Source organism: Mus pahari, chromosome 14, assembly GCF_900095145.1.
Source record: "Mus pahari chromosome 14, PAHARI_EIJ_v1.1, whole genome shotgun sequence".
NCBI lineage: Eukaryota > Metazoa > Chordata > Mammalia > Rodentia > Muridae > Mus > Mus pahari.
The window spans coordinates 19,824,585-19,848,688 of record NC_034603.1 but is presented as its reverse complement, the minus strand read 5'-3'; the positions used below and the strand labels follow the sequence as shown (position 1 = coordinate 19,848,688).

At 42.2% G+C, this 24,104-nt stretch overlaps 2 protein-coding genes across 8 annotated transcripts in view; both read left to right on the top strand.

Moving 5' to 3' along the window:
• The window catches only part of Sec24a (SEC24 homolog A, COPII coat complex component), a 64,073-nt gene extending 48,273 nt beyond the window's left edge, over nt 1-15,800 (top strand). For both annotated transcript variants that reach the window (XM_021212010.2, XM_029546085.1), the window contains exons 18-23: nt 1,458-1,633; nt 4,083-4,220; nt 7,781-7,885; nt 8,115-8,207; nt 12,584-12,687; nt 14,096-15,800. In XM_021212010.2, the coding sequence (XP_021067669.1) occupies nt 1,458-1,633; nt 4,083-4,220; nt 7,781-7,885; nt 8,115-8,207; nt 12,584-12,687; nt 14,096-14,210 (731 nt within the window). In that variant the 3' untranslated portion in view covers nt 14,211-15,800. The remainder of the gene's footprint in view (nt 1-1,457; nt 1,634-4,082; nt 4,221-7,780; nt 7,886-8,114; nt 8,208-12,583; nt 12,688-14,095) is intronic.
• A 4,191-nt stretch (nt 15,801-19,991) lies between these two features.
• Nucleotides 19,992-24,089, top strand: LOC110332309 (trafficking protein particle complex subunit 2-like). 6 transcript variants are annotated; one of them, XM_029546280.1, is made up of 2 exons: nt 19,992-20,059; nt 23,345-24,089. In XM_029546280.1, exon 2 carries the CDS (start codon nt 23,368-23,370, stop codon nt 23,788-23,790), a length of 423 nt encoding a protein of 140 aa, XP_029402140.1. In that variant the 5' UTR covers nt 19,992-20,059; nt 23,345-23,367; the 3' UTR covers nt 23,791-24,089. The 6 variants fall into 6 exon arrangements, with proteins under 6 accessions (XP_029402140.1, XP_029402135.1, XP_029402138.1 ...); XM_029546275.1 differs by lacking the exon at nt 19,992-20,059 and adding an exon at nt 20,371-20,475; XM_029546278.1 differs by lacking the exon at nt 19,992-20,059 and adding an exon at nt 20,638-20,755.
• Nucleotides 24,090-24,104: the final 15 nt, after the last annotated feature.

Here is a 24,104-nt window from a genome sequence, read left to right as displayed (position 1 = left end):
TTAAATAACCATCTTTTTTAAATATCCAATATTTTCTTCTGAAAGTTCTTTTTAAAGATTATAAATATAAAAGAATAAAAATGCATTTTAAAGTTATTTCTATTTTATGTTTCTGGGTGTTTTGCCTATATGTGTATCTGTGCATATTTGTGTGCCTGGTGCCCAAGGAGGCCAGAAGAGGACATGGAACCTAGAACTACAGTTAAGGATGGCTGCACGCTGCCATGTCCATGTTGGGAACTAAACCCAAGTCCTTTGCAACAGCAACAGTTAGTGCTCCTAACTGCGATGCCACGTCTCAGCCCCTCACATAACCAACTCATATACTGTGTAGTGCGAGCACTTGCTGGAGATGTTGCTAATGCTTTTCGGGCTCTGACGTGGATAACAACATGTGAAAGACGGCTTCCTAAACAGCCGCATCTTAACAACTGACCCTCTGCACCCAAAAGTATTTTATGCAGCCCAAGTGTACAGGTATACAAATCAAACAGTTATTGATAATGAATCATAAAGAAACTTTATGACTTGGTATATTCATAGTTTCTCCATTTAGTAAATACAAAAGCAAATTATATATTAATGAGATCACTGTGCTTATTTTATTTTTACATAAAAATTCGTGGCTGAGGGCTGGAGAGATGGCTCAGTGGGTAAGAGCACTGACGGCTCTTCCAAAGGTCCTGAGTTCAAATCCCAGCAACCACATGGTGGCTCACAACCATCCATATGAGATCTGACACCCTCTTCTGGGGTGTCTGAAGATAGCTACAGTATACTTACATATAATAAGTAAATAAATCTTTAAAAAAAAAATTCGTGGCTGAACTGCTTGATATCAAGGTTGTGGGTTATTTTCATCATTTCTTGGGGTTGATCTATTATATCTTCATTATCACCCATGCTGAAAAAACTGCCTCGTATAAATATATAGCACAAAAGCCAGGACACGGTCAGGGCCGTTATTCCGTCCTGATCTCAAGATCAGCTATGGAACAGTTTTTTAGGAACAGATGTGTTCATTCATAACCTTGCTTAAGGCTGCTCTGAAAAACAGTTCACTGGGCCTCTGGATGTCTGGGCACCTCGGGGACAGAGGCAGGCAGATCTCTGTGAATTTGATGCCAGCCTAATTCTGGACAGACAGAGCTGTTACTCAGAGAAACCCTATCTCAAAAAATAAATAAATAAATAAATAAATAAATAAATTTTTTTTTCTTAATTGGGCCAGCAAGATAGCTTTACAGGTAAAGGTGTTACTTGCCAACATGCTGACTACCTGAGTTCAACCCCTGAATTTACATAATGAGAACCAGTTCCTGCAAGCTATCCTCGTGCGAGCGAGCGTGCGTGCGTGCGTGCGTGCGTGCGTGAATGAATGATCTCTTCTGTTCTTCCTAGACGAATCACCAAGCCTGTGTCCTGTCTCTCTTTTTGTCCTGCCCTCATCTCACTAGCTGTTGACAGGTCCGTGACTGCCAGCCTGAGTGATGCCCGGGATGCTCTGGTAAACGCTGTCATTGACTCTCTGTCAGCTTACCGCTCTTCAGTCCTGAGTGGCCAGCAGCCAGGCCTCATGGTTCCTTTCTCCTTGAGGCTTTTCCCACTTTTTGTGTTGGCTCTCCTAAAACAGGTAAGAAAACTCAGACTGCCACACTAAGAATGTTGAAAAGCTTTTTATTGAACTCTTAAATATTGTATAAGTAGCTTTAGACCAGCAAAATATTCTGAGAATGGGAACCCTGTCTCTTACAGGAGCATTGGAGGGATTTATAGCCAAAGACATTTATGAATAACTAGTTTAATGTAAGTGCCTCACTCACCAACAGTTCAGTGATATGGCCACAAATTTAAATGAACCAAAGAAAGAACTGGAAGTTGTAGTGTTGGTCTAAGAAGCCACGCATGTGCTGCATGTTTTCATTCACACTGGAAGCTTAAAAGTGAGCACACAGACTCATAGCCAAGTGACGGCCCTTAGACACTGGGAGTGTGAGGGATGGAGAGGTACTGCTCAGGGCACAGTGGGACCACTTCGACAAGATGAATCCTACATGTACAGTGTGTGTGGAGAGTGGTGTGTACGTGCCACAGCATACGTATGGTGTCACAGATGCCTCTTTCTGCTGAGTCATCTTGCCAGCCCAGTTCTAACTTCTTTACTCAAGTCACAGAAATTACCAAAGTATTCAAGTTTTAACATTTAGCAATCCAAGATCTTCTCTTGGAAGCCTTTTTTAATGGCCTGCCATCCTTGATATCTCCCCTCCCTCACACACACACACACACACACACACACACACACACACACACACACGCTGTAAGACATACAGCACTGTCATCCCTTCCCATCATGCAGCACTGTGACACTGTTGTTCCTCTTGCCTCCTACATCTTTTCTATGTCAGTTATCACTGACCACAGTTTGTTGATCTATTATTTTTCCTTTTTTTGTTGTTGAGACAAGGTCTTACTGTGTAGCCCTCATTGTCTTTGAACTCACTTTGTAGACTAGGCTGGCCTTGAACTCACAAAGATCCACCTACCTCTACATCTTGAATATATTTTCCCATTCTCCTTTATTTCTCCTTTTTTAGGAAATAAACCATGAATACAAAGGTTTTTGTCTTTTTTATTCATTATTTAATCACAGCACCTAGTATGTAATAACAGTAAATGAAAAAGATGTAAGTGCATTATTTCACCTATAAGATACAGTAATTGCCGGGCAGTGGTGGCGCACGCCTTTAATCTCAGCACTTGGGAGCCAGAGGCAGGTGGATTTTTGAGTTCAAGACCAGCCTGGTCTACAGAGTGAGTTCCAGGACAGCCAGAGCTACACAGAGAAACCCTGTCTCGGGAAAAAAAAGAAAAAAAAGCAGTGATTATTTGTTTTATACTTTGTTTTAAATTTATTTTACTTTATGTGTCTGGGTGTTTTGCTTGCAAGCGTGCCTAGTGCTTGTGGAGGCCAGAAGACATCAGATCTTCTGGGACTGGAGTTACAGATGGTTGTGAGCCACTCTGTGGGCATTGGGAACTGAATCTGAATTCTCTACAAGACCAACCAGTGCTCTTGACCACTGAGCCATCTCTCCAGGCCCTATTTATTTAATACTAACAGGTGAAATAATTCACTAACATTTTTCTCGTGGCATGCCAAAAAAGCCTCTGTGATGAACGAGGCCACCGGCTTTCAACACATCTGAGTGCTTACAGTGTGCTGCATGCTGTAGGGGGATGGGAGAGACATCACTGAACACAATTGCCCAGACTCGTTCCAGGGCAGCCTGTTCTAGGGCAGCCCCATGAGTGCAGTGTCCTGGGCATAAAAGCTAGTCTGGGTTCTTTGGGAAAGTCACCATAGGGGAGCACCCGACACAGAGCATCAGTGAGTGACATGTGACAGACTGAAGCTCTGCTGTTATTAAACACTCTTGCTTCCTGCGGGTGCCTCAGTTCACCTGAACCTGCCTGTGGAAGGCACTCTAGTCACACTCAGTCTGTGAATATTCATTGTTCTCTGCCTCTTGTATTCCTCTCCACCAACTGGGACACTAACCCTCACTCAGAGCTTCGCCAGCCTGAGTGCAGCTACTACAGCAGTAAAACTGTCCCAGCCTCAGCTCTGCTGTGCCGCTGTCCTCGTGTGGTACCACCCTGCTTCAGAGGCTGTGGGATCTGCTGTATTGTCTGAGTTTTAATGTCTCTCGTTGTGGAAGAAACAATTACCATCCAGCAGACATGGCACACTTGCTGGGGTCTTTTTGCTATGTCATGTATACCTTTATCTTGTCGCCAAGGTCCCATCCTTCCCAGGCTTCTCAGCTCCATCACAGTCACTGCAGTTAGTCCTGGCCTAGCAGTGAGGAAACAGACACCAGGAAGATCGATGACTTAGCAGTGGTCAAGTATTGTCTAGTTGAGACTTCCAATGAGGCTACAGGGTAATGACTTCTTCGAAGATAAAATAATTAATGATAAATTTACTAATTTTGTCTAATGATAATCTTTTAGCAATTGACATTTACAAAACTCTGTCTTTTTCTAATGTTGGGGGGGGGGGGGTTGTTTTATTATAGAAATCTTTCCAGACTGGGACAAGTGTACGTCTAGATGAACGAATTTTTGCCATGTGTCAAGTGAAAAACCAGCCATTGGTTCACCTCATGCTCACAACACATCCCAGTTTGTATAGAGTTGACAACCTCTCAGATGAGGTAAGACCAGCTCCCTGTTCTGTGGCTTCTTCTGAAAAATGTTAAGCCTCATTATATTCAGTACAGAAATGAGAGTTTGTTACCTAATCCCTTGTTTGTTTGTTTTTTCTAGGTAAATGTACAGAAATTTTGATTTTTAGGGATATTGCTAAAAATATTAACTTTAGGTTTTCTAAGACATACTATCTCTTTTTCTAATTTGAAATTTAAAGATACAGATATACTATACAAGGTGTCTCAGCGTGTCTATTGCTGTGATAGAACACCATGACCAAAGACAACTTTGAGGAAAGGGTTTCTTTTAGCATATAGTTCATAGTTCATCATCAAAGAAGTTAGGGCAGGAATGCAAGGAAGCAACTGATGGAAAAGCCATGGAGGGTGCTGTATACAGGTTTCTTTATGGCTTGCCCAGTCAGGCTTCTTACACACGCCAAGACAGGGGGACACTGTTGTGGAAAATATTTAAAAAGAACCACCAAGTTCCTGCGCTTCATCCATCTACTCTCTTCCCACCAACTCTCCAGCAGGGCCAGAGCTCCTGAGTTCCCTTCCCTTTGCTGCCATGACAGCCACAGGCAACGCAATGACCATCCACCCAGCAGTCAGCCACCTCAACACCCAGCAACCCAGTAGAAACAAAACTCTAGAAGCTTATACCTAACAAGTCAGAGTTAGAAGGCTGGAGAGGTGGCTAACTCAGAGGTTAAGAGCACTGATTGCTCTTCCGAAGGTCCCCAGTTCAAGTCCCAGCTGCCACATGGTGGCTCACAACCATCTGTAATGAAATCTGATGCCCTCTTCTGGGGTGTCTGAAGACAGCTACAGTGTACTTATATATAACAAAGAAAGAAATCTTTGGGCCAGAGCAAGCAGGGCTGGAGAGAGAAGAAAAAGTATCTGAAGACAGCTACAGTGTACTTACATAAATCTGACTTTTTAAAAAAGATTTATGTATATCAATAAATTCTCAATTCACAAGATGCCCACACAATAATTTCAGGGCCAAATGATAATGATACAAGCTGCCCACCTAGATCAGACAAGTTATCTCAATTATTCTATCCCTATGTGTCTTAGTCAGGGTTTCTATTCCTGCACAAACATCATGACCAAGAACAAGTTGGGGAGGAAAGGGTTTATTTGGCTTACATTTCCATACTGCTTTTGATCACCAAAGGATGCAGGACTGGAACTCAAGCAAGTCAGAAAGCAGGAGCTGATGCAGAAGCCATGGAGGGATGTTCTTTACTGGCTTGCTTCCCCTGGCTTGCTCAGCTTGCTCTCTTATAGAACCCAAGACTACCAGTCCAGGGATGGTCCCACCCACAAGGGGCCCTTCCCCCTTGATCACTAATTGAGAAAATGCCCCGCAGTTGGATCTCATGGAGGCATTTCCCCAACTGAAGCTCCTTTCTCTGTGATAACTCCAGCTGTGTCAAGTTGACACAAAATTAGCCAGTACACTATGTGATATTTATAACCACCTGTGGCTATTTAAACCCACGTGGGATCAGGATCTTCCTGTTCATCTGCTCTCTGTCCCTGCAACTCTTCGTTCTGCCTCCCTTTTCCCTGTCCAATCACAGGCTTCCTGCTGCACTAATATTTTAATGTAATTGGACAGGAAAGATCCTGCCCCAGGGCACTGCCCACAACATGCTATTCTCACATCACTCACTAATTGAGGGAAATGCCAATCTGGTGGGGGCATTTTCTCAGTTAAGGTTTTCTCTTCTCAAATGACTCTAGCTTGTGCCAAGTGGACATAAGATAGCCAGCACAGAAGGCTCTTACCAATCGTTCCTAATGTTTGTTTAACTTTTTAGTTTACTGGACTATACCTAAATGGCTTATTCCTATAGTTCAAAAAACTTTGACTAAAACAAGAGGATCACTTGAGCTCATGAGTTTGAAATTAGTCCATGCCTCAGAAACAAAATTCAAAAACTCTAAGAATAAATACAAAACCACACTATATTTGTAAAATCCAAGAAAACAAAATTGCTGGAGTAGTTCACACATTTAATCCTAACACTTGGGAGGCAGAAGCAGGCAGATCTCTATAAGTTCATGCCAGTTTGGTCTACATGGCAAGATCTAGGACAGCCAGGGCTACATACATAGGCGGAAAGAAAAAAAAGAGAAAGACTTGATTAATCCATTATTAGTTGTATTTCATTAATGTCACTTATCTGTTCACTTTATATTATATTTTTCAATTTAATTTTTAAAACCAAAGTCAAGCTTGGTGGCACCGATAATCCTAGCGCTTGCAAGGTGGGTCAAGAGTTCAAGGCCAGCCCCAGCTATAAAGAGAGTTCCAGGCCTGTCTGGCTAACAGGAGACCCTTTCTTTAAAGGATATAACAGCCCAGTTGGTAGAATGCTCGCTTAGCATGCATGAAGCCTGGGTTCACTCTTCACCCTGGCATTCACCTAGCATGGTGGTTCACACCTACATTGTCAACTCTTGGAATATGGAGGCAGGAGGATCAGAAAAGAAATTCAAAGTTCTCTTTAGCTACATAGGGAGCTGGCAACCAGCCTGTACTTAAAGATCTGGTCTCAAAAAACTAAAGATGGGAATGGGCTGGAAAGATGATTTGTGGGTAAAGTGCTTTGCTGCACAAGCATGAGGACCTGAGTTAGTTCCCCAGAATATGACACCATGAATCTGCACTGGGGAAGCAGGGGCAGGAGGATCCCAGGGACCTGCTGGCCAGCAAGCTCCAGGTTCATTGAGAGCTTGTCTCAAAGAATAAGGTGGCAAGTGATAGACAACACCTGCCATTAACTTCTAGCTATACAACTAAGAAATAAATAGGATCAGAGTTTAATTTCAATTATTAGAGTCACAGTGGCTTTGTTTAATACACATATTTTTCCGTGTTTATTATGCAACTTACTTGCCTATTTAAGATCCAAACTCTTTTTTTTTAAGATTTATTTATTTATTATATGTAAGTACACTGTAGCTGTCTTCAGACACTCCAGAAGAGGGCGTCAGATCTTGTTACAGATGGTTATGAGCCACCATGTGATTGCTGGGATTTGAAAATCCAGACCTTTTGAAGAGCAGTTGGGTGCTCTTACCCACTGAGCCATCTCACCAGCCCGATCCAAACTCTTATAAGTCAATTCATTTAATTGTATTAGTTACTTAACCCTGGCTCTAGAGAGCTGAGCGTGGTACCCCATGCCAGTAATTTCAGCAGTTAGAGGAGGGGGCAGAACAATCTGGAGTTCAAGATCATCTTCAGCTACATAAAAAGTTTGAGGGCAGCCTGAGCTATAGCAGACCCTTTTTCCAAAAAAGTACTGAGGCTAAGGATAAAATGTTTATTGTGGAAGCATGAGGACCAGAGTTCAGAACCCACATGAAAAACAAGGCAGGCATGGCCCACCTGTCATTCTATCACTCAAAATTCGAGGCAGCAGATCCCTGGGATGACTTGCCTAACTAGACTCTGCGTGTGTGTGTGTCTCTTATGTGTCTGTGTCTGTGTCTTGTCTGCATGTTAACCTGCATCTAAACACTTCATTCTTTGCCTCCTTCAGGGAGCTCTCAACATCAATGACAGAACCATACCTCAGCCCCCCATTCTTCAGCTCTCAGTGGAGAAGTTGAGCAGAGATGGCGCGTTCCTCATGGATGCAGGCTCAGTGAGTGAATTGACTCAGCCTTATGAGCTCAGAGGGCTGCTGAGCCTCCTTAACGGTTGGCTTCAGCACTGACCATTCTCCCTGCTATCTCCCGTTTCCCAGTGTTTTGTAGTTCTCTGTACAGTCTCACTAGGCATGCTCATCCTTTGACTTTCTAAAGCATAAGCAATGATAAGAGTATCAGACTCACTATAGGCTGTCTCTCAAAACAGCGTATTTCCGTTTGCAGGTGCTGATGCTTTGGGTTGGAAGAAATTGTTCACAGAATTTTCTCAGCCAAGTTCTGGGAGTTCAAAACTATGCATCAATTCCACAGACAATGGTAAGCTTTTATGTTAGTGGTCATAAACGATTTAAAGGACATTTCAAATATGATGCAAACAGGAACCCTATTTTCAGATCAGGAATTAATACTCCAAATTTCTCCCAGAGTAAATATCCTTATAGATAGTATCTCTACCAACTGTAAGTGCGCATTTTATGGTTTAGTTTGGGTGTGTTTACAGACAGGCTCTTGCTATGTTGCTCAGGTTTGTCTGTGAAGAACGCAGAGGGTTCCTTGTGCCTCAGAGTAAGAAAAAAGAAAGGGTCTCACCACGTAGTTCTGGCTGGCCTAGAACTCACTACGGAGACCAGGTTGGCCTCAAACTGATAAAGATCTGCTTGTCTCTGCCTCTTAAGCCACTATACCTGGCTCATTTTGCCTTCAAATGGTATTTTTGGTTAGCCTCGGTTATTTTTGCTTTATTTTATGTGTATGGATGTTTTGCTTGCATGTAGATATGTGTATCACATGCATTCCTGGTTCCTGTGAAGTTTAGAACAGGGTGTGGATCCATGGAATTGGACTTATAGATGTTTGTGAGCACCATGTGGGTGATAGGGGAGCCCAGATCCTCTGTAAGGGGTGTACATACCCCTAACGCTGAGCCTTCTGCAGCCTCTTCGAGGTTTTGTGTTTGTGTCATCTGGTCTGGGTTGGTTTTGAGACAGTATCACCAGACTGTCCCTGACCTGCCAGCTCCTGAGTAATGACACAGATTTATTGTTTATTAAGCTTAGGCTTAGCTGGCCACCTCCCAGCTAGCTCATCTAACTTAAATTATCCCGACTATTCTATTCCACGTCTGCCACGTGGCCCCTTACCTCTCAGACAGTCAGTCAGTCTGGCACTTGCTCCTTCCCCCTCTGTGTCACGATGACAAATCTCTCACCTCTGAATTTTTTCAAAATTTGGTAGGAACCATAGTTCCTCCCTCTACTGAGAAGTCCTGCCTTTCCTCTCCTGTCTCAGCTATTGGCTATGAGCTCTTTAATAAATCCATTAGAAGGTGATGGAGGTGGAGGTGGAGGTAGTTAGTCCATGAAAATGATGCCAAAGTCCATCCAGTACACAACTTTCTGCTGGTACAGAAATCTATATTTGATTTTTTTTTTTTTTCGAGACAGGGTTTCTCTGTGTAGCTCTGGCTGTCCTGGAACTCACTTTGTAGACCAGGCTGGCCTCGAACTCAGAAATCCACCTGCCTCTGCCTCCCGAGTGCTGGGATTAAAGGCGTGTGCCACCATGCCCGGCAGAAATCTATATTTGAAAAACAACCTTTACACAGTGCACAAAAAGGTTCCCCAAGATAGGTCTTACTCTGTAATCCGTGTTGACCCCCAAAATTATGGCATTTTTTCAAGAAATCTTTTTTTTTTTTTTTTAAGATTTATTTATTATATGTAAGTACACTGTAGCTGACTTCAGACACTCCAGAAGAGGGCATCAGATCTTGTTACAGATGGTTGTGAGTCACCATATGGTTGCTGGGATTTGAACTCGGGACCTTTGGAAGAGCAGTCAGTGCTCTTATCCACTGAGCCATCTCACCAGCCTGGCTAGTCTCAATCTTACAGCATTTCTTTTACCTCAGCCTCCAAAGTGCTGAGGTTACAGACATGAATCAGTGTCTTTTAGAGTTTTGTTGCTGTAAAGAGACACCATGACCATGGCAACTCTTTTAAAGGAAAACATGAGTTGGGTTTGGCTTATACTTTCAGAGGTTTAGTCCTTTATCATGGCAGGGAGAATGGTGGCACACAGGCAAACATGGTGCTGGAGAAGGAGCTGAGAGTTCTACATCTTGCTCTGCAGGCAGCAAGGACTATCTTCTGAAGGTAGGAAGGAGGAGGCCGTCTTTCCATGATGGGCAGAACTTGACCTGGGAGACCTCAAACCCCCTCCCCCTGCCCTGCTCCCAACACACACAGTGACACACACAGTGACACCCTTTCTTCCACAAAGCTATACTTCCTAACAGTACCATCCCTATGGGCCAGGCACTCAAACACATGAGTGTATGGGGCCAAACCTAGTCAAACCACCTTAACCACCTTTTTAAAGTGTTTAAAATGGTAATTCTTGCCGCCGGGTGTGGTGGCACACGCCTTTAGTCCCAGCATTTGGGAGGCAGAGGCAGGCGGATTTCTGAGTTCGAGGCCAGCCTGGTCTACAGAGTGAGTTCCAGGACAGCCAGAGCTACACAGAGAAACCCTGTCTCGAAAAAAAACCAAAAAAAAAAAAAAAAGGTAATTCTCAGCTGTACATGGTAGCCCTCAGGAGGATCTCTGTGTGTTCCAGTCCAGCCACAATTAGTTGCTGTGACCTTATCTGAGTCTGATCCCCCACACCCATGTACGGTAAGCAGGAGCAGCAGCTCCAGTTATTCTCTGACCTCCTCCAACTCTGACATGTGTCCAAAATGTACAGTTCATGCACATATACATGCTATAATAAAAATTTGAATGTATTTTGTGTTAATATGTATATAGCTGTTTTGCCTGCATGTGTGTCTGTGTGCCTTGTGTGTACCGGACACCCAAAGGGGTGAGAAAGGGTATCAGTCTTTGAAACTGGAGTCACAGACAGTTGTTTACCACCATGTAAGTGCTAGAAATCAAACCCTTGTTTTCTGGAAGAACAGCGTGTTCTCTTAACTACTGAGCCACAAACCATTTCTTCAGCCCAATGATAAATTTTTTAAGAGTTAAAATATTGTTGGGCTGGAGAGATGGCTCAATGGTTAAGAGCACTGGCTGCTCTTCCAGAGGTCCTGAGTTCAGTTCCCAGCAACCACTTGGTGGCTCAGAACCATCTGTAATGGGATCTGATGCCCTCTTCTGGTGTGTCTGAAAACAGCTACAGTGTACTCATATTAGTATTGTCTTTGAAGAAGAAAGCATTGAATTTAGTTAACGACCAAAAAATAAAAATAAAAACTTGTATTGCTGTACATGACATTAGTATCTGTGTGTGAGTGTCTCTGTCTGTTTTTTGTCTCTTTCTCCCAACCCCCTCTTTTAGCAAGGATTATTGAAGCCAAAGCCTTGTACACTCTAGGCAAGCATCATTTGAGTGCTATGTCTGCATGTATATCTGCGTACCAGAAGATATACATTTGGATAATTTTAAATTGTTAAAATTGCCTTATTTTTTCAGTACCTACTGCTAGCTAGTGTGTGTCCAGCTTTGGAAAACATACTTATCACTTTATATACCAGTCGGGTTCTATGCTGCACTCCTGGCAATAATTAAAGGACTTGAGTATTTATTTTAAAATTTTTATTACGGGCTGGTGAGATGGCTCAGCGGGTAAGGGCACTGACTGCTCTTCCGAAGGTCCTGAGTTCAAATCCCAGAAACCACATGGTGGCTCACAACCATCTGTAATGAGAAACAAATAATAATAATAAAAAGAATACTATTCCTTTATAAAAAAAAAATCTTTTTTTTTTTTTTTTCTTTTTTTTAAAGATTTATTTATTTATTATATGTAAGTACACTGTAGCTGTCTTCAGACACTCCAGAAGAGGGCGTCAGATCTTGTTAAGGATGGTTGTGAGCCACCATGTGGTTGCTGGGATTTGAACTCAGGACGTTTGGAAGAGCAGTCGGGTGCTCTTACCTGCTGAGCCATCTCACCAGCCCCATAAAAAAAAATCTTAAAAAAATTATTATATCTATTTCTTCATTGAAGTTTGGGGTGTACATATCAAGGGTCAAATGAGGTCAGAGAACAACTTTTGGGGATTGATTCTTTCTACTAAGTGGGTCCCAGAAATCAAACTCAAGTCACCAGGCTTTGTATCAAGTGCCTTTACCCACTGAGTCATCTCCAGTCCTCAGGATTCATATATGTAGAAAGACTTCGATGTCAATGTTATATAGAGGATATAAGTTTTCAGTCTTTGAGCAAAACTACTAGACTGGATGAATAGGCATTTAAGTAGTGAAATAAAAAAAGTGTTATATTTGTAATAACTACATTGATGAGTTTGCTGATTCTAAATTTCATTATGAAGTGAAGAGCTGGAAGGTTTTCCTAGATCAAGACAGTGCTGACTAGATCAAGACAGTGCTGACTAGATCAAGACTGTGCTGACTAGATCAAGACAGTGCTGACTAGATCAAGACAGTGCTGACTAGATCAAGACTGTGCTGACTAGGCCCAAGAGCCTGCCACTGGTTTTGTACTTATGATCTTATTGGAACTTAAGTGTAGCAATGGCAACACTGAGTATTTGCAACAGAAACAGAATTACTTTCAAGCCTAATAGAAACTCTGGTCCAACAAAATCAACTGATTTTGAGTCATAAATCTAAAGGGTGCAGACTGCAAAGTAGATAAGAGAGCTAATTGGAGTTTTATTTAATAGACAGATCTTCCAGAACTTGATACGCCAGAATCTGCCAGATTAGTAGCATTCATCTCATGGCTTAGAGAACAGAGGCCGTTTTTCCCAGTACTCTATGTAATCAGGTAAGTCAATATTTGTTGTTTTGTAGGGTTTGGTTTTTTGTTTTTCAAGACAAGATTTTTCTGTATAATAGTCCTGGCTGTCCTGAAACTCACTTTATAGAACATGCTGACCTCTAATTTACTGAGATCTGCTTGCCTCTGCCTTCCAAGAGCTAGAATTAAAGGGTAAGTCAGACTTTTAATGTGTCAGTGTCTGGTCTTACAAGAACTAATTTTGAATCACAGTATGTATATAACCAAATTTTTTTTTCTTTTTTTCTTTTTTAAAGATTTATTTATTTATTATATGTAAGTACACTGTAGCTGTCTTCAGACACTCCAGAAGAGGGCATCAGATCTTGTTACAGATGGTTGTGAGTCACCATATGGTTGCTGGGATTTGAACTCAGGACCTTTGGAAGAGCAGTCGGGTGCTCTTAGCCACTGAGCCATCTCACCAGCCCATGACCAAATTTATAAGTAACCCTTTTAAAAGAACAAAAAGGTCTGGCAAAGTAGCTTAGGTGGTATAATTTTCTTTTTGAGACAAGGTTTCTCTGTCTTGGAACTAGCTCTATAGACTAGGCTGGCCTTGAACTCATAGAGATCTGCCTGCTTCTGCCTCCAAGAGCTATGATTAAAGGTGTATACCACCGTTGCCCAACAATTGGTAGTGTCTGTGTAGCACATCCTAGGTTCAATCCTCAGCATTATATAAAACAGTGCATGGTGACACATGCTTGTGATCCCAGCACTCCAAAGGTGGAGACAGGAGGATCAGTTTAAGTTCATCCTCAGAATTCTGAGTTCAAAGCTACCCTGAGCTACATGAGACACTGTCTCAAAAAAATAAAAAGAATATGGAAAAATAAAATATACTTCTTTTCAATAGTCATAAACTATGCATGGTAACCAATTATTAGAATTGATAAAATTTTGATGTTTGCTAATAAAAATGTCAGTAGTTTCTCCCCTAAATAACAAACATTTACATCAGAGAAACCTCCAGGCATAGTTTCTTTGGTTTTTACACTCGAGTGTGTGTGTGTGTGTGTGTGTGTGTGTGTGTGTGCGCGTGTATGTGTTCTGCGAGTGTGTATTTTTCCTACATGTATATATGTACACCATATGTATACTTGGTGCCCTTGGAAGTCAGAAGAGGGCGCTGAATCCCCTAGGAACTGGACTTAGAGACAGTTGTTATCCACTATTTAGGTGTTAGAAACCAAATGAGTCTAATTGTCTATGTCCTCTATAAAAGCAGCAAGTCCTTTAAACCACTGAGCCTTCTTTCCAGCCCCTAGACATAGCTGGTTATATGATCAGAATTATCTTAATTATCACTGTAAATCAGTAGCCTATGAAAAGAATCTGAGGTTTATTCTACTGCATCTAACATACATGATCATTGTTGTCTTTTATCTCTAAGGGAGGAGAGTCTGATGAAAGCAGCCTTCCTTCAGAACTTGGTAGAAGACAGAACAGAGTCTGCACTGTCATATTATGAATTCCTTCTGCACGTACAGCAGCAAGTGAACAAGTGACGTGACCCGGGCTGCTGAGGAGTCACTTGCGGAGTTCCTGAGGATGCAGTACCTTCCTTTCCTCCTTAAGATTGTGAACAAATGTGATGATGATTAAGATGTTTCACTGTGATTTCAACTAACTATAGCAAATAAAGGACCACAGCCAAGAGTCAGATGTGCAACTCCAAAATACTGTATTTTTCAAATCAAAATAGATATCTACACAATTGGAAACCTTTTTTTTTCCTTTGCTGCCAACTATGTTTGAGTTGTTATGGATTGAGATGAGACAATATTGCAGAGGCAAAGTACATTTTATAAAATAAAGACTTCTGTGTTCTGCATTTCTATTTCTCATTTTTTTATTTTTATGAGTTTTTGGCTGCTACATTCAAAAACCTCACAAGACTAAGTGTTGCAGGGATGTTTAAAATCTATCAATAATGATCTTTTTTAAATTGGAAAATCCAAAAGTCAGTAGACTGTAGGAAAGCTGGAATCCATTCCCTTTACATATTTGTTTTTGCCCCACCCCCCACCACTTCATTTTTTAGGGAAGGAAAAAGATCGTGTTAACTAAAATTGGAGTACACTAGCTCTGGTCTTGCTTGGGAAGAATATAAAGTAAATTGTCAAGCTTTAACATCTGTCAGTATTTTCTCTACTTGAACAAAGTCACTTTAATTTGAGGTGAAAACTAATTAGGTGGTTTTCCACTGTTTTATTCTGCCATGAATAAAATTTAAGCTGCCTTCTTAAATATATTGGAACTGGCAATGATAATAGGAGCTGGTTCTGTTGATTCGCTGAGTGGGTTTTTGTTTGGTCCATTTCTGCTATGATTGATAGAGTTAAAGTATTACAAGCAGTTAAAGGTTCCCTAAATGCAATCTTAGAATGCATCAGCGTTTCTCTAAGGAGTTTAAGAATTAAATTGGAAGCCGCTCATGTATTCTGGGATATTAAAACCTGTTAAGGTATGAATGCTGCTGTTTGAGTTGGTGGATACTAAGATTGTACAAATCCATCATTTTAAAGTTATAAAAGAAACTTGATTTCTTATCATGCTCTAAAGACTGCTTGTTTTGATTCAGTTAGAGAACTATTACAGTCAAACTATCGGATGGCTTTTGTTTACAAATAGGTAAATTATCCATGTGTATTTAAAGTGCTATGATGTGTCTTTAAGAGTTTGCCTCAGTTTCACAGGTTCATCATCTTGTATGAACTTCTTTAGTAATATTTGTGTGTGATACTCAAGAGATTTTTTGGGGTTTTTGTTTTCATAGATTAGAAATGTGTTTACAATCTCCGTCTCATGTGATCACCAATGTAATAGTAACTTGCAGGTTTCCACCCCCACGGGCTGACTGTAACTCCTGGGAAGGGAAGCAGCAGGCCCCTGGCGTGCACAGCTACCGCTTGCCAGCTGCTTCCGGACAACTGTGCTTTGTGAGAGTAACAGTGTTAGAGTTCCTTTTCTTTTCTAATTCCAAGCCACACATGATGGTGGCACATGACCCTAATGCTGGTATTTGAGAGGCTAAGGCAGGAGATTGCTAGCCTGGGCTACATAGCAAGTGCCAGACCAGCTAGACTTTGTCTCAAAAAAACAATTGAAAGTTTTTGTTTGAGTGTACATATAATACATTCAATTGAGTTTGTTTGGTTTTTTTTTTTTTTTGGTTTTTTTCGAGACAGGGTTTCTCTGTGTGACCCTGGCTGTCCTGGAACTCACTCTGTAGACCAGGCTGGCCTCGAACTCAGAAATCCGCTTGCCTCTGTCTCCGAGTGCTGGGATTAAAGGCGTGCACCACCACGCCCGGCTGGTTTTTTTTTTTTTTTTTTTTTAACTGCTTCATTTATTGAGAAGCAGTTTTCAAACTATAACCAATTAAGTGTATATTATTTCCCCTCTTTTTAAGAAACAGCCATTATATACAATGTTCCTTTAAATGAACTAAAGTTTTCTTTTTAATGGGATTTTAAACGTTAGTATTTTTAGGTTCTTTCTTCATAGTAAGGGATCTTCCAGAGGGAAGTGTTGTACTCCTAGGGAAACCTTCCTTGTGCCTTCCCTGAGTAAGTCTGACCCTTATTAGCACCTGCTTGGTTAGTAAATTTCACAAATTTACTTTTAAATTTTATTTTAGATATTATGTTATGTGCAATCCAGAGTAATTTTATAACAGTCATAAAAACATAACTATTAGGGTTCACAACTTTCTTCTCCAGACAAGAGAATGAACCTTTTTAGACTATTGATATAATTATTTTTTGCTATATTGAATGTTTTTCAGTTTTGACTTTTTTTTTGCAGTAAGACACTACCCGTCCTACCGTCCTGTATTACTTTCTGATGTAAAGCAACTAATATTCACACTATGCCATATTTTTTTTATTGTAGTTGTAAATTATGAAAGATCCTTGAATTTTCTACAGATCTACAGCTACTAAAGTAACAGACAAGGGCAATCTTGATATATAAATCTGAGCATGGCAGTTCTACCATAAAAAGTACTCTATTTTTCTAATTTCTAGAATTTTTAAAATAATGTTTCTGTAAGTCTGACATACTAATATTCACTTAAGCAGTAACATTTATTTTAGCTTGCATATATTTTAATTTAATGTAATGTACTGAGTCTAATAGACTGTTTTGCAATAATTAGAATAAAAGATTTACTTCTAATCAGAGATGCATCACAGCTATTATCTAGGGGACCACCAAATGTGATTTCACAGTTTTAACTATTATAAACACCATCGTTACATAGAAATTTTAATTTTGTAAAGTAGTGTGTATGCTATTGTAACATTAAGTCCTTGTTCTCAAATCAAAAGTATATGTTGACCTCCAGTGTATTGTGCTCAGTCTTGTTCCTCTGAAATGTTGAGACAAGCTTGGCCTTCCTTTTTACAGATTGTAATTTTCACTGTTTTATTCCTGTTTTTTTTTTTTTTTAAAAAAAGTCATTTGTAACCCATGCAAACAATGTTTGATCTGTGCTAACTTATAAATTTGGCTATTCAATAAAGTTAGTCGAAAGAGCTTATGAAAGTGCTGGTTATTGAAGATAGTCTAGATTGGTGGCCTGCCTGCCTGCCTCTACACGGGTCTGTGTTGGGGATAGGCGCTCCTAGAGCCTCCTCTAGCTGCACACTGACTATGCAGCCAAGGACTGAGCTGTGAACTTCTGATCCTCCTGCCTTTACCTCCTAAGTACTAGAATTACAAGAGTGTCCCACTGCACCTTGGTTTATATGGGACTGAAAAGGTACACCAGGGGCCTTCACTTGAGCTAGGCAAACAGTCTACCATGTGAGCCATATCCTCAGCCTTACACTGAATGCTTGATGCTCCACAAGGGTAGCTAGGTTTGAATTCCAGATTGGACAGGGTGACTTTCTGAATGTTTGGTGCCTGAAAAGATGACTAAAATATAGGCCCAACTATTGTTCATTTGAAGATTATCTCCTAGCCTTTGGTGGCTTTTATCCTTAATACTCTACAGTTTTATTTCTCTGGGCTTATTGTTTATCTTGCTTTTTCTTCAGGTGACACTCTAGAAGATTCTTGTTCTCTAGTTCTGGAAGTTCCATAGCCACCTTCTTTCCTAGTTTTTCTGTTTTGGGGAATTTCTTGTTTTGATAGATGGTTGAGGCAAGCAAGGACAGGATTTGATAAGCAGCCTGACCTCGACTTGGATTGGATAGTGCACACCCCCTTGTCCATCTTGGCAGCATATTCTTTTCTAAATGGCACTACTGCTTTCCTCTGAATGAAGCTATCTTACTACTTTTGAAAATTGTGTGAGCCCTTGTCTTTCCATTATTTGGACAAGATGCCAAGAACCTAGAAGTATCCAATCCCAACCATTAGTAACAAGGTAGCTCTTTGCAACAATGACTGATTTACAATTCACCTATGTAGTCCAGGCAGACCTCAAACTCATGCCTCTGCCACCCGAGTGCTGGGATTCCAAGCCTCTGCCACAAAACCCAACATGTACTTGCTTCTCTACCAAACCCTTTTCTTTTACCCTCAGAATTTCTATTACAACCCTTTTCTTTTCTCTTCTCTTCTCTTGTTTTAAGACAGGGTCTTGGGCTGGAGATATGGCTCAGCAGTACTGACTGTCCTTCCAGAGGAAATTTGTGGGCTGCTACACAAAACTGGAGACTTCTTTTAACAGAAACAGAAACGTTTATTCCCTTTCTCCCTAACTCCCATCCCTATCAAGGTGACCAGAGGTTTAGGACAATGACTTTTTTGTGACTTCAACTTTGAAGGGATATGAAATGGATAAACATACGGCTTATGTAGAAGTGGGCAGGTATCTGACCAAAGTAAAGGAGATGTAAGAAATTAGTTTTGTTATCGATCAAAGGTAGATAAGTAGTCTGCCATTGGTCAATATTCCATAAATTTTCTCCACCACCCCCAATAAGAGAAAGCTGCTTCACTAAAAAAGAAAAGAAAAAAAAAAAAAGGGGGGGGGCTGGAGAGATGGCTCAGTGGTTAAGAGCGCCCAGTGCTCTTCTGAAGGTCGTGAGTTCAAATCCTAGCAACCACATAATGGCTCACAACCATCTGTAATGAGATCTGATGCCCTTTTCTAAGGTGTCTGAAGACAGCTACAGTGTACTTACATATAATAAATCTTTTTTAAAAATTAAAAAAAGAAAAAGAAAAAAGAACAAAAATTTCCACCAAGTTTTGTTTTTTTGGTTTTTTTTTTAGATTCATTTATTATATATCTAAGTACACTGTAGCTGTCTTCAGATACACCAGAAGAGGGCGAGGGAGTCAGATCTCATTAAGGATGGTTGTGAGCCACCATGTGGTTGCTGGGCTTTGAACTGGACCTTCTGAAGAGCAGTCAGTGCTTTTATTTATTTATTTTTTGTTTGTTTGTCTTGTTTTGTTTTGTTTTGGAGACAGGGTTTCTCTGTATAGCCCTGGCTGTCCTGGAACTCACTTTGTGGACCAGGCTGGCCTCCAACTCAGAAATCCGCCTGCCTCTGCCTCCCGCCTGCCTCTGCCTCCCAAGTGCTGGGAATGAAAGGCAAGCGCCACCACGCCCAGCCTGGAACACAGACCTTTAACCCCATTCCTCTAACTAAGCTTATTCTTTCAGAACTAGCCAATCAGGAAAGTCGGACCCCAGGCCACTAGGGAAAAAGACACCATGCTTTTGACCCTGGAACACCCTTTTTACAAATAAAACGTGCCTTGTAGAGAGACTTCGCTTTGTTTATGGTGCTAGCAAACACAAAACGAAAGCAGAAATGCCAAACTTCATCTTTAGTCACTCTGTGGCCCCAGAAAGAAGTCAATGAATGAGCCAGGCGTAGTGGCGCATGCCTTTAATCCCACACTTGGGAGGCAGAGGCAGGCGGATTTCTGAGTTCGAGGCCAGCCTGGTCTACAGAGTGAATCCCAGGACAGCCAGGGCTACACAGAGAAACCCTGTCTCGAAAAGAAACAAACAATGAATGATTTTCAGCCAAAGTAGCTTCTAAATGTCTGTTTAGGGGAAGAAGGAATACAGAACCCAACGCTAGGGAAGTCCCAATACCATGAGCACATAGGGAAAACCTGTGAACAAAGCAGAGTCCTTGATGTTAACAGCACCAAACACAAACTCGAGTGGTTGGCTCCCGAAACCACCCCCCCATTACGCATCTGCCCACGCACGCGGCCAGCCCTGTCTGGACACGAGCGCCCGGGGCTGCCACCTCCATTTTGCTTTCTGGCATTCTTGTAGTTGGGCGCTCCGCCTCACTTGGCAGCCTGGGCCACCTCTCACGCCAGGCTGCGGGTCTCTCCGCCTCGAGGCGAACGTCCGGGACAACATAAGCAAGTACGCACGCGGCGAAGGCAAGGATTGCTCTAAGAGCCTGACGAGGCCCGCGGGGACCCAAGATGGCAGACAAAGCCCTGGGCGCAGCCTTGCCCAGAGACGCATGTGCGCATGCCCGGTCGGCCGAGCTGCCCTGACCCAAGATGGCGGCCAGAGCCGGGCTGGGGGCGGGCTTCGCGCGGTACTGAGCATGCTCAGTCTTCCGTCTCTCCGCCTCAGGTCGGCGGCGGGGGCGGGCCGCTCAGTCCTTCCCCGCGAGGCGGGACCGTGCACGCATGCGCAGTGGGCAGTCTCGGCGAGTCGGTGGGCGGAGCGAGCCCGCGGGGTGGACCTTGAGTGTGTGTGATGGCCGGCTGACCCGCTTTCCTCTTTGAGCACGTCTGCCCCTGAACTAGAGGGAAGTCGGCTTACGTGAGGTATTTATAGTTGTCCGAATCCCGCCCTGGGCAGGGTGGCGATCGCCTCAAGTTCTGTGCGACAGCAAGACCCTGCCCAAAGCAAGAAGTCGGGAGCTAGAGACTGGGACAGTGGGGGCGGTCCGTGGGGAGGCGGGGCACATACGCTTCAGTCACTTCCGTGGGTGCGGACTTTTCGGTTTTCCTTGGGATTTGTGGCTCAAGGGCAGAGCCCTTGCCTAGCACCCGGAGGTTTTGGATTTGGTCCCCAACCGGAAATAAACAGTTAAAGAAGGGCACAGTAGGTAATCCCAGCTCTGGAAAGGGGGAGATAGGGTAAGGGATTCAAGCCATTTTCTGGTGGTTGTAGGCCAGTCTGGGCTTCATAAGACCTTTTTATTTTATTTTATTTTTTTAAAAAAAGGTAAGTAACAAAATCAAATGGCAAAATGTACGGGTTTATTTAGTGGACTCTGCCATTGTGTAGTAAATGAATCTGTGGGTCAATAGAAGTATTGCCATCTTTAATAATCCCAAGCAAGGATGACAGTCCATCCTTTAGCAGGTTCATTCATGTGTTCTAATGTGCTCTTCAGCCCTCGTTACCCTCTCATCCCACACCCACTGAACCCCCTTTCCCTTCTATTTTCATATCTATAAATTTTAAAAATTGTTATTATTGTAGATATGTATCAGTAGGAGTGCCTGCTTACTATATGGTACATGTGTAAGAGAGGACAATTCTGTGAAGTTGATCCCCTCCTCTTCCTCCCTCCCTCCCTCCCTCCCTCCTCCTCCTCCTCTTCCTCTTCCTCTTCCTGTCTTCCTTCTGGTGACTGAGACAAAGTCTCTTTCTGTAGCCCTGACTGTCCTGGCACTTGCTTCGTAGAACAAGCTAGCTTTGAACTCACAGATCCTCTTGCCTCTGCCTACTGAGTTCTGGGCTGAGCATGCACATGTACCCACTGAGTTTAACTAGGGTATATATATATGGGTATTTATGGGTAGGGGTTTATTTATGGAGCATACACAATTTAATGATGGCTATACCAATGAGGAAAAATGAGTCCCCTGAACCAGCAGCCATTATTTATTTGCCTGTACGTTTTCAAGAATAGGTGAGATTCTTTAATTCTTCGGTAATTTTTAGTGGAAACTTAGGTCCTCTGCAAGAGCAACCAATGATCTTGACCACCAAGACCTCCATTGAAACCCCCGATTACATCCCTAAGGCTATAGTTTTTCTTTTTAGGACGTGTCTCTTAAACAATAATCCCTCTGGAACTAGCTGCTAGTCTGTGGGAAGCCATGTAACGCCATTACAAGATGGCACTGGCTACCACTGGCCACTGCCCGTGTATTTTGGGTAAACAACCAATGTGTGCAGGTGCAAATAGGTTTCATGCCAAGTCACAGCCTGTCCCGGGGCATGTAAATTAAGGACTGAAAGCAGAACCAATCAGACATGGCCACGCCAGTCCTAGGCCTATAAAAGCAGCACTAGTTCTAGGGCTCGGGGTCTTTCGCCACAGCAATCAAACTCCTGCAATAAATGTGTGCAGAAGAATCCTGTTGTGTGGTATCTTCCTTGCTGGCGAGGCGGGCGTCCACACTAGTCTATAGAAACCCATTTGTTTCTATATTGATCTTGTTTCCTGTTGCCTTGCTGAGTCTGCCCATGCATTGTTCCATAGGACATTTTATGTATTATGTCATCTTCAGATCGTTTGGACTTTATAGTCCAAATGCTCTTTATTTCTTTTTTTGTTTTGGTTTGGCTTTTGAAACAGTTTTTCTGTGTAGCCCTGGCTGTCCTGGAACTAGATCTGTAGACCAAACTGGCCTTGAACTCAAAGAAATTTGCCTGCCTCTGCTTCCCCGTGCTCTGCTGCCGCCACCCCACCCCCCACCTAGTGATTTTTTTTTTTCCCATTAACTTTATTTCCCTGCCTGATATCTCCAGTATAGTACTCAATAGAAGTGGTAGAAGGGGCCTGGCGGTGGTGGCACACGCCTTTAATCCCAGCACTCGGGAGGCAGAGGCAGGTGGATTTCCGAGTTCGAGGCCAGCCTGGTCTACAGAGTGAGTTCCAGGACAGCCAGGGCTATACTGAGAAACCCTTTCTCGGAAAGAAAAAAACAGTGGTAGAAGGGAGGTGCTCTTTCTGCATTCTTAAACTTTATTTTAGCCAAAGGGTGGATTTGTGATCTTTCCTTGTTTCTGGTTTTAAGAAAAAAGCTTTTAGTTTGTAGGATGTTGTTGTGTTTTGTTGTTTAACTTTTGGGGGGTTTTGTTTTTAAAGACAGCATCTCAGATTTTAGCCCAGGCTGGCTGAAACTCACTATGTAGCCCAGGAGGTAGCCGCAAATCCCTGAGAGTCTTTCTGCCCCAGTCTCTCCCAGTGCTGGGATCGGGTGCAAGCTGATAGTANTAGTAGCTGGTAGTCTTTGACATTAACTGTAAACGTATTTTGGATTTGTTGATGGTGATGTACCTTTTCAGAATAAGAAATTCCCTCTCTGTATTGTTTCTAATCAACGGGAAGATGGTAAGCTTTTGCCAGTTCATTTCTGGACCTATTGAACTTACCCACATGGTAAGCAGCTTCCCTTTGTTTCATAAATTGACCCAAAAAACAAAAGATGTGGGAAATATGAATGCAAATTTAGTGTATGATAGCTATATCATTTTAAATCAGTGGGAAGGGGTAAAATTTTAATAAATATAGCTAGGTATGGTGGCTAATGCCTGTAATACCAGCAGTTAAGAGAATAAGGTAGAAAGGATTGGGATTTCAAGGCTAACCTGGGCTACAGAGTGAGACCCTGTCTCAGAGATAAGAACTTCATGAACTGACTTGGTGTTTCATTTGCTGGTGTCTGACTCTAGGAGCCATACATAGACAGAAGAGAATGTCTGGAAGCTTCTACTTTGTAATTGTTGGCCACCATGATAATCCGGTTTTTGAAATGGAATTTTTGCCAGCTGGGAAAGCAGAATCCAAAGATGAGCACCGGCATCTGAACCAGTTCATAGCTCATGCTGCTCTGGACCTCGTCGACGAAAACATGTGGCTCTCCAACAACATGTACTTAAAAACTGTGGACAAATTCAACGAGTGGTTCGTCTCAGCGTTCGTCACCGCTGGGCACATGCGGTTCCTCATGCTTCATGACGTGAGGCACGAGGATGGGATCAAGAACTTCTTCACTGATGTCTACGACTTATACATCAAGTTTGCCATGAATCCCTTTTATGAACCCAATTCTCCTATTCGATCGAGTGCATTTGAAAGAAAAGTTCAGTTTCTTGGGAAGAAACATCTTTTAAGCTAAATGCAAAAAACTTCAGAATCACAGTGGGGTATGCTCATGAGTGTATGTATTGTAAATTACTTGATAAAGTAGCCTAGCAAACTATGTCTCAGCTCACCTGTATATCATAAAATTTCTCTTATATTTAAAAATCCCATCTTTTAATGTTACCACTATTAGTAGTTACCTATGAACAATAAATTTAATATTTTATTTCAAAATCAATAAGCCTGTAACTTTTTGATTGAGATAATTTAAAAAAAATCTTAGGGGCTGGTGAGATGGCTCAGTGGGTAAGAGCACCTGATTGCTCTTCCGAAGGTCCGGAGTTCAAA

What these genes read in the sequence shown, in the direction of transcription:
- LOC110332309 (XM_029546280.1), top strand. Translation starts at nt 23,368, where the DNA reads ATGTCTGGAAGCTTCTACTTTGTAATTGTTGGCCACCATGATAATCCG.